Genomic DNA, 10,375 nt, shown 5'->3' on the forward strand with positions numbered 1-10,375 from the left:
ATATAATGATGTATAACTAAATACATATACGCAATGACATGAACTATAATACAATGATCATCAGGGCTCTATTGTACACTTATTGTTTTTATCATATCGCCACTGTTGCTAAAAGCACCGTGATGTCGTCTGGTTTACCACCTGAAAGATTCAAACTCTATCTTTCCCTACCCTATACTTTTTTATATATCCTAATATATCCTAAAATTATGCTGTAAAAATCCCTTTTTAAGCATCTAAAATATGCTCTGTGAAATTGAAAAAATGTTCTAAAGAAGGAAACATATGCATTTGAAAATTACTTTTTATCGCACAAATTTCAAAATATTAATTAAGTTCTTTACTTATAATAACGTAATCATAAACTTAAATTAGAAAACGATGTGAAAGATACAATAAAAATAAAGATAAAATATGTAAATACTATGCATGTGTGGGTAAAATATGCAAAAGTATGCTCTTATGTGTGAAATATGCTGTAACATATACGGCTCAAAATGCATAATTTCTTATGAAATAAATTTGTATTTAGTTTATTTCTTTATTAGTTAAATAAAAAAAAGATGCCCTGTACATTATGATCAGGGCAAAATGCCTTAATGAGTTTCTCTTATAACTTTTCAAGACATTTTTATAGAAAGTGGTTTTTTGTTATTGAAAAATCCTACTTAAAATACGGCATAAACAATTAGTACTTTTTTTTTACATACCTATTGCATCTATCCCATTCTCACGGGCATTTTGAGCAAATGGAGACATGAAGGCGTCATCAAAAGCCAAACGACGCGCCATCCATGCTATCGTGTTAGCGACACACTGTATCTTCGTTGGATCTCTTTCGCCTTCAATTTTACGCATCTCGGTGACTAGCAACTGGTCAGGCACATTGTCAAATACCCCGTCGGTTGCCAGAAGGATCACATCGCCGTCCTCGACCCCAAAACTCGAAGTGTCGGCGGATTCTGGACTAAAAAGAAAGGAAATATAATTATTAAATAATGATTTTTCACGGCACTCTCATGTATAACATAAATATATAAAAATATACAGATATATAAGCAGAATATACACATATAATAAAAAATAATTTACCTGTCGCGAAGTACTAGATCAGAGTGTCCTGGAGGTGGCAATGACAATTGGAAAGGTGTATTGAAGTAATGTTGTTGCTCTGAGGACCGATGTACTACTTCTCCCCTTCGTACGACTACAAAACCGCTATCTCCTATATTGGCTGCATAAATGCTGCTCGTTTCTTTATTAAGAATTATTACACACGCGGTACTGCTACCTATATGCCAAAGAAATAATCAATGTCAGAAATAATCTTGGAATATTTTTGAATACTTTTACCTCTAATTTTTTTACTGAAAGCAATTTATTTACCTAATATTGGTTGTTTATTTTCTAACAATTCATAATAACTACGTGCTAATAAACCAGCTGGTTCTGTAGGTGTAAATCTACCCATGGAGACTAGCCTCTCACACGTTCTCATTAGAAAATTAGAAAACTCTCCTGGATCAATTCCGTAATGTCGCCATCCTCCCACACCATCAGCCACACCTGAAGCATAACAAATAATTAATATATAAAGCAAGTATATGAAAAAGCTGCTAGTCAATTTTATATTCTCATGTACAAAATTTAACCTAAAAATTTAAAATTTGAAAACAAAATGTGTATACATCACATAGTTAATATAATTATATAGTTTTAAGCAAAATTTGCATACTTTAATAAGAATCATCTATGTAAAGAATTGTTAACTTTCTATTATTAAGTACTTTATAAATAATTTAAATAAACTATATATCTATACCTACAAGGTACAGTAATTATGCATTTTTATAGACATACATGAGGTATAATTAATTAAATACTTTATACTTAATAAATACATATATAAATGTCTAACATTATTTCGAATAATTATCTATTTGAAGCAAAAGTTATAATAAAAAAATGAATGTAGACATGTTTGTTTTTCTTGGATATTATATGTATGGATATTATGTATCTTTATTTGAAGATATTGAACTTTTATATTTAAAATAAAATGTATATATATGATGTCTATATGTTAAAGGAAGCAAAAAATCAGTTTATATAAAATAAATTTAAAAAATTAATAATTTAAAATTGCATCAACATTATATTGACTTTGAGTGAGACTTAATATTCTCTGTCTCATTTTAAAGCCTAAAGAGAGACAGAGAGAGCTTTAAGTCTTGCTTGTCAAAGTAAATCAAAGTAACACTGGTGCAACTAGGCCTTAAAGTTATAGGTTCTTAAATTTTCAGTCGCATTTAGTATACTGAAAGCTTTTTTATTTAGGCTTTAAATAGGTAAAAAAAGGATAAAAACTGGGAAAGTACAGAAAGCGCAATAAAAAGTTTAACTGAATACTACACATACAGAACAAATGAGAAAATATATGTATGTATCTTATCATCTTTTAAAATGTAGTTTTATGACAAATCTGAAGTCGTATTCTTTTTTTTGAAGAGAGACGAAAAGAAAAAAATAAAAAATAAGTTAAAAGCCTAATATATAATATACTCTTTGTTTTCTGTTTCTTGCTTTTTACTATTTTTTACTTTTTGCCTTTCGCATATTATCCAATTTTTTAGTTATGAGATAAAAATTGACGAACTTTGGAAGAAACAAGAAACACGTGAAAGAAATGCGATTGTCAATAAAACGGTTGCAAAGGGGAAAAAGGCACGAGGTAAAAAGCAAAAAACGAAGTAAAGAACACATTATAAGCTAAAGTGAAGTCGTTTAGCTATTTTATCTTATTGTTAGGCCTTTAAATAGATGCGTGAATTTCGAGAAGGAAAGACAAGGAGAAAACTTGAAGATGCAACTAAAAGAAACAAACTTCCAGTATGCATAACGTAAGCGGAATGCGATCACAGGCTGTTGGTCTCACCTATGACTTCGGCTGTCCTGAATCTAGCAGTGAACCAGGCATCGTCGCCAAACTGGCCCCTACGTATCCGGCTCCGGGCAAAGTCCTTCGGAAAACCGCACACGGCGGAGACAAGCGAGGCCTCGCGGCGCCTGCTGCTCACGATAGCCGTGCTTGACTGTTGCTCGCTACTGCACGCAGAGCTGTAGCTCGCGATGCCGTTCCAGAGCGCACGCGATAACAATCGTCCAGTCCAGTAGATGGATTGCATCGCAATTTTGACTCACGGGTATCACCACTCACGATGACGACGACGAGAACCAGCGTGTGATCAGCATCAGCGAAGTCGACAGTATCACGGCACACATTCCTTTTGCTTCTTCCGTTTCACTTTCCGGCTCACAACAGCTCACAACTATCTCGCCGATTCACAGTCAGTCACAGCCGTTTCGATGCTATTGCCATGACTATTGCCATCTTTTTTCTCTCCCGTTTTCTTCTCTCTCTCTCTCTCTCTCTCTCCTCTCTCTCTCTCTCTCTCTCCTTAAGATCTACCAAAACTGTGCGACGCGAAGCTGGCCACAAATAAGTCTGTTGCGTTGCTTGCACTTTTTGCACTCAATAGGTCTGTTCGCGTTGCTTGCATTTTTGACACTCGGCATCTTCGCTTTCTCTCTTTTCAAGGCCAAATATATATCTATCTCATTTTAAGTGCAAAAATATTTGGGGATTTCATGCAACGCGAACAGACCTAATATCCTTAGGCCGGAATCAGACTATGCATTGAAGATTGAGATTGAAGATTGAAGATTAAAATTTGACCAGTGAGGACAAAGGAATTTTAGTTCCTATTTTTTTGATTGGTCAAATTTCAATCTTTCAATCTTCAATCAAAGATAAACGTTGTCTCACCAGTGGACGTGATGTCATAGGCTGGGAAGGCATTAATTGCGCGAACTGTACAACTTAGGGCGCGTTCACACCTTGACGGAAAGTAGAAAGCGGAAAAGCAGAAGCCAATCAGAACTCGCGCTGATAGTCGACAATTTCGGCTTTTTGTACTACTTACTATCAGCGCGAGTTGTGATTGGCCACTGCTTTTCCGCTTTCTGCTTTTCCGTCAAGGTGTGAACGCGCCCTTAGGGTACAGTCAACGCGATGCTGCAAACTAATAGCGTTTTTGACTCGATCGGGTTCGCACCAACCTGGGTTGCATTAATCTTTTCTATTGGTTGACGTTACACGCTCTACCAATAGGAGAGCACAAAATGCCATTAATTCAACCCAGGGTAGCGATCATGTAACTTTTTCTCTAGGGCGGAAACGTGAAAAGTGAAAATTTTTTGTATGTGTGTATACGTACGAACACACATCATAAAAATTTTCACTTTTCACGTTTCCGCTCTAGCGAAAAAGTTACATGATCGCTACCCAGGTTGATGCAAACCCGGCCGGGTCGAAAACGCTATAAGGCACTAGATATGTAGATATTCTCATCCGCCATCTTGGTTCCACTTGATTGATAGGTTATAGTACGATTAGTGACAAAGATATAAGGCGTGATTTTGACGCGCATTTCCAAGATCACGTGATTTCCGGTTTCACTCATGCCGGGCATTGGCCGATCTCTACTTTTAGGATCTCTAGATTAGGCTGGGTTACCGCCGCCATTTTTTTTCAGAGAATACTATTATTGGTAGTATCTCATCTCCACATGTTACAATAGCCTATGCGTGTGAACTCATTGAGAAAAAAAATAGCGTCGTGATCACGTATTGGCTGTCTAAATCACGTGTTTTAGACAGCTAATCAGACCTATCCCCTCAATGGCTGCGTTCAGCAGACTCAACAGTTTTGCAACCGTTTTATGATTATCTGCTGAGATAGGACCATTCTTTTAGATCTAAAAGTATGATCCAATTAGCGCGAAGGAAACTTCCAACGGTTGCAAAACAAACGTTCTGCTGAACGCAGCCAATGTCGCATCTTTGTTATCTAGAGTTCTAGTCTACACAAGTGTCGTTCTATCTTTGTCACTCTCTAAATTGGTCTGTTCGACTTGCTTACACTTTTTTTACACTTTTTACACTCAAAATGAGATAGGTACATATTTGACGCTAAAAAGAGGGAAAGCGAAGATGCTGAGTGTAAAAAGTGTAAGTAAGTCGAACAGACCAAACGTCAAGATGGAAGGATAGAACGACGCTTTCATGCTTGTGACACTTGTGTTGACTTGTGTCATTAAATGGAAAGCACCCGCTAAAGATAGAAATGGTGGAGGATATGGATAGTGTGGATGACAAACTTTTTAGTAATAATGCATTTAGAAGAAATCCCACAGTTGAAAATGGCAGGAAAAGAATTACATTTGCAGGTTCAATTAAAAAATATGATAAATATTAAGAAGACCCTGGTCCACTCAGATTTTAATGCACTTCTTAATATTTACCAAAAATATTAATCAATATGCATTCTACAAGTTATTTATCTGAGTAGGATATTTGCAAGCATTTTCCTGGTAAAATTTTTCTTAGAATTTTTCATATAATTTTTCAGAATTTCTATATAATTTTATATAACTTTCTCACATTTTTTGTATGAATTGGAACACTTCTCAGAAAATCTATATCTTTTCTCAGAATTTTCCATATATGTTAATTATGAAATATCGTAAAATTTCTAAGATTTTTGTAAGTATAATTTCTGATGAAACGTTATAAAATCTAAAAAATTAAAAAAATATATTTTAAATATTATGAAATGAGAAATCTCAGAATATTTCAGAATTCACATGTATGAAAAATTCTGAGAAAAGATGTAAACTTTCCGAATATTTCTGAGTACTTCTGAAAAATGTTCCAATTCCTATAAAAATTATAAGAAAAATTTTCATCAGGGTTAATAAAGAATAAATGTTAAGAAAAGTCCGCTCAAATTTTGATAAAAATACACTGAATCGATGCGTTTTCGCGTAAAAAAATAAACATTTGACAAGAAAAAATCCCCGCTCTGCTCTGCAAACCGAGATATTAATTCTTAAAGTCGACAATTATTAAGGTTAAGAAATCTGTCATAGCAGTGGTTCAGTGCTTTAAAAACACAAATTCTCTGCTAAAGTAGTAAATTTATGTTTCTAAAGCAATGATTTATTGTGTTAAAAACATAAATTCACTGCTTTAAAAACACAAAATATTCTAAAAACAAATTCTCTGCTAAAGCAGTGAATATGTTTTTTAAAGCTGTTATTCATTGCTTTAAAAATATAGATTCATTGCTTTAAGAACACAAGTTCTGCACATTAAAAACAAATTTTCTGCTAAAACAGTTAATTTGTATTTTTAAAACAGTAAATTTGTGTGTTTTTGAAGCACTGAACCACCGTTGTGACAGATTTCTTAACCTGAACAATCATCGACTTTAATGATTGTTCTGCAATGTACTCTTCGTTTCCTGTTTCTTGCTTTTTACCATTTGCTTTTTTTCCTCTTTGTGATCGTTTTATCGACAATTATATTTCTTGATATGTGTTTTCTGTTTCTTCCGAAGTTAACATTTATCTCGAGCAATAGAAAACGAAAAATGGAATAAGAGGCAAAAAGGCAAGATACAAAAAATAGCAAAAACCAAGAAACAGGGAACAAAAAGCACATTATAGAATAGGCTTAAGGATTAATATCTCAGTTTGCAAAACTGAGTGGACCTTTTTTCTTGTCAAATTTTTATTTTTACGCGAAAACGCATCGATTTAATGTATTTTTATCAAAATTTGAGGTGAGCAGGTTCTTGTTAACATTTACCTAATAAAGTTTTTGTAATTTCCTTATATTTTATAGATGTATAAATTATTTTATTATTTCTTATTTATAGATGAGGATGATCCGTTAGTTAGTTTGCTAGCCGATAAGGAAGATTTGTTATCGAATCAAAAGATTCCAGTAGCAGTAAGAGATAAACGAAGTATAATAGATGATTTGTTCAGTAAGAAAACTTCTAACGAGTTGTTATCAAGTTCAAAATCAGATGAAAAAGAGATTGGCTTGATGTCTGCATTAAATACTACAGAAATTGAGAGGCCAAAATCGGATGATAAGGTCAAAAAATTGTCATTAATGCAAGATTTGTTTGGAGATATGCATACATTACCATTGAAAGAATCAGTTAGTAAAAAATCTGTACAACTAGAACTGGATGTTACACAACATTCAGCCGAAGTTTCTAAGACACAATCACAGCATTCGACGTATGCGCCAACGTCTTTTGGAACAAGAGAATCTCGAAGAGGCAAAAGGACTTCAGAAATCGTCAACGATCCTCTAGGATTACTTTTCTTGGATACAACATCAAATCAAGCTGAGCAAACTGTAAATATAAATTCATTAGGTTTGCATATATTTTTAATGTCTGATAATATTTAATTTTATTTTCTACTCATGCTTGATAATTCTGTTGTTATTTCAAAGATAATAGAAAGACATACAGCATCTGCAGATCTTAATAAACAGAAATTAGAAATTAAAGAATATTTACCAAATTGGTTGGAACCTAAAAAAGCACCAGAAGATAAAAAAAATAGCGATTATGTTCAGGATAGAGTAACGCCTACCGAAGAATTATTTAGCAAACATAGGAGATCTAGTTCTGATAAAATTATTCAAGAAGTAAGCAGTATCATTGATGTATAGTAAAAATGGTACTATTGTTTTAATTATTTGTTACAGTAATTATTCGTTACAGATGCCACAAGGTGATAAGATAATGGTAAATAAATCACTGCCACATGAGAAGAAAAAATCATCAAATTTATCAGATAATCAAGAGATTGAAATCAACAAATATGAGAAACAGGAAATTGAAGAAAATTATTCTAAAGTAAATCTCTAAAGACTCTAAAGATTTTAATAAGAAAAATTTATATTTATGATTATTTTGTAATTAAGATTTATTAAGAGATGTCGAAGGATTTGCGGGTTATTACTGTTTCATGATCCATTACTAGACATTAGCAATGGCTCACGACACTGTGATAATCCGTAGACTTTTTGGCATTTCTGAAGAAAATATCTGTGAAAGTTTCAAAAGTATATTTAAGATTTATATTTAACCTTGTAGCCGTCCAACACAACGGTTGTTCCAATTACTTCTGATATAAATACAAATTCGGAAGATGTGCATAATATCTTAATTCATAAAAGTATAGACTATGAAAAAGCAATTCATAATTTAGAATTAGAAAAGTCTCATTTGTCAGTGACATTACATAGCTTAAACGAAAAATATAAAAATGAGATAATGATTTTAGATGAGTCATATAAGTAAGTAGGAGCTCGTTATTATATTAAAATATTTCTTTTATTTTTCAAAAATTTACAATTGTTTTAAAGACGGCAAATAGGATTCTTGCAAGAAAGAACAGACACATTGGAAAAGAGAATGCAGCAAGAACTTGAGTGTTTAGAGGCAAATTATGAAGCAAAGATTGAAAAATTGAAAAACAATGAAATACAAATTGAGACATTTTATAAAGAAGAAGTGCAGAATTTAAAGGCATAAAATTTTTTATTACTTAAAAATTGTCAATGTAGTATTGATTATATTGCTATAATTAAAATTAATGTTTAACACGATTTATTTTATTTAGAAAGAACATGCACAATTTATAGAAGAAATTTATGAACGCCATTTTCAAAACGTAAGACTGCTGCAAAAAGAACATTTTGACACAATAGAAAACATACTAAAAATGAGAGAGGTAGAGAATTTAGCTATGACAACCATAGCGACCCACAAGACTGACTTGCAAGATTTGTTACAAAAAGCTGATTTTATTATAGAGAGTGTAAAAATTGTGCAAGAAAAGACTGATCAAAGAGACGATCAAAGTATAAAGTTAAAAGAATATTATTTAAAAAATCAAGAGGAAGACATGCAAAGTATGTTACGATAGTATTATATAAGTAATTTAAATAATTCATAATTTTTATTCACTTTATGCAATTTTATTGCAGTACAAAATGTAGAAATTAAGAAGCAACAGAAATTATTGGAACAAGAACATGAGAAAATAATGAAAGTAGCAGACAGATTAGATTCACACGTTACACAATTAATGCTCGAATTAGAGAAAAAAAGTGTCGAGCTTAATCAAGCATTGGCAACATTACAAAAAAGAGAACAATCTTTATCACATGAAAAAGAAATGTTTGAGGAAAAAGTACAATGGGAGCGTAATCATTTACAGGTAGGTAATCATTTAATATGGATAATTATTAATATGGATAATATGGATAATACTTATGTGAACGTTATTATATTTTAAAAAGTTTTATGTATTATATGCAATATATTATAAGGTTTTGAGAGAATCTTGGTTCAACGAACAAGAGAAACAACTGAAGACTTTAACGAAGGAGAAAGGAGTGATCGCGGCTAAAAAGAAGCAATATGAAGTTTTAAAAACAATTAAAAGTAATTCGGATAATTTTACAAAAATAGAGGTAAAAGGATAAACCTATGAAATAGAATATATATATTAGAGAAATAAAAAATTACTTTTTTATAGTTGGCAGCTGCTATAAAAGCAGCACAAGATGCTACTATACTCGCAAATCAAGAACGACTGAAATGGCAAGAAAAAATTAAATATCTTGAAGTGCAGCAGCAGGCCTTACAGGAAAGAGAATATCGGCTATTAGCACGCGCCCAAGATCTTGAAAATTTTACACAGGTAATGATAATTGAATGTACATGCGATATAGTCGATATTAACACAATTAAATATTTAGGTAGCATTTGAGAAAAATGAGGAAGCTGTTAAATCATTGAGAGATGCTCATCACATCGAAAATGAGCATAAAACTAAATTTGATTCCCATTACAGGAAATTTGGGAAGTTCAATTTGGCAAGGTAATTTTATTTTGAATCAATTTTAACAATATAAAAACCAATGTTTAAATAATTTTTAATTTTCCAAGCGAAAAATTATCTTTGGAGAAAATAAAAAAAAGTACAAATACCCCATATAATTACCAGCGAACGTTATCTAATCAACAACACGAGTTTCAAGTTACTACTCATTTTACAGTAAGGCAAAAATAATTAGGAAACATAACATAATAATAAAATTTTTTATCTTGAATTATTTCTTAAATTAATATTTTACAAATATATATGTATATATATATATATAAAATATTAATTTATGAAATAATTCAATATATATATATATACTTATCACACAACACACGCATACACACACACACATATATATATAAAATTGTTTTTCAGGAAGTTGTTGATCCTCAATTAGTAATGTTGAAGTTGAATCTGGACGATCAATTAGATAACATTCAATATACATGATTGTCATAAAATTTTGATTTAACATTTGACATATATGTCTTACATACTTTTCGTATATGTGTGTGAAAACTGTCTAATATATTATATATTGTAAGCAACAG

General features: G+C 31.9%; 2 protein-coding genes across 2 annotated transcripts; one reads left to right on the forward strand and one right to left on the reverse strand.

The window, feature by feature from the left end:
- Positions 1–78: 78 nt before the first annotated feature.
- On the reverse strand, positions 79–3,506 carry LOC108731737 (protein phosphatase PTC7 homolog). The gene is made up of 5 exons (XM_018462223.1): positions 2,936–3,506; positions 1,387–1,566; positions 1,093–1,291; positions 711–967; positions 79–141 (listed from the first exon to the last, which is right to left on the reverse strand). The coding sequence occupies exons 1-5, from the start codon at positions 3,183–3,185 to the stop codon at positions 92–94; spliced, it is 936 nt and encodes a 311-aa protein (XP_018317725.1). The 5' UTR covers positions 3,186–3,506; the 3' UTR covers positions 79–91.
- Positions 3,507–5,176: 1,670 nt separating this feature from the next.
- twy (fas-binding factor 1 twitchy) lies at positions 5,177–10,359 on the forward strand. Its single transcript, XM_018462145.1, has 13 exons — positions 5,177–5,288; positions 6,782–7,275; positions 7,375–7,572; positions 7,649–7,783; positions 8,024–8,226; positions 8,296–8,458; positions 8,553–8,844; positions 8,920–9,152; positions 9,265–9,408; positions 9,474–9,638; positions 9,697–9,818; positions 9,887–9,995; positions 10,200–10,359. The coding sequence occupies exons 1-13, from the start codon at positions 5,186–5,188 to the stop codon at positions 10,272–10,274; spliced, it is 2,436 nt and encodes an 811-aa protein (XP_018317647.1). The 5' UTR covers positions 5,177–5,185; the 3' UTR covers positions 10,275–10,359.
- The last annotated feature ends 16 nt before the right edge of the window (positions 10,360–10,375 follow it).

This window comes from Mycetomoellerius zeteki, unplaced genomic scaffold (assembly GCF_001594055.1).
Source record: "Mycetomoellerius zeteki isolate Tzet28-1 unplaced genomic scaffold, Tzet1.0 scaffold135, whole genome shotgun sequence".
NCBI classification, from domain to species: domain Eukaryota; kingdom Metazoa; phylum Arthropoda; class Insecta; order Hymenoptera; family Formicidae; genus Mycetomoellerius; species Mycetomoellerius zeteki.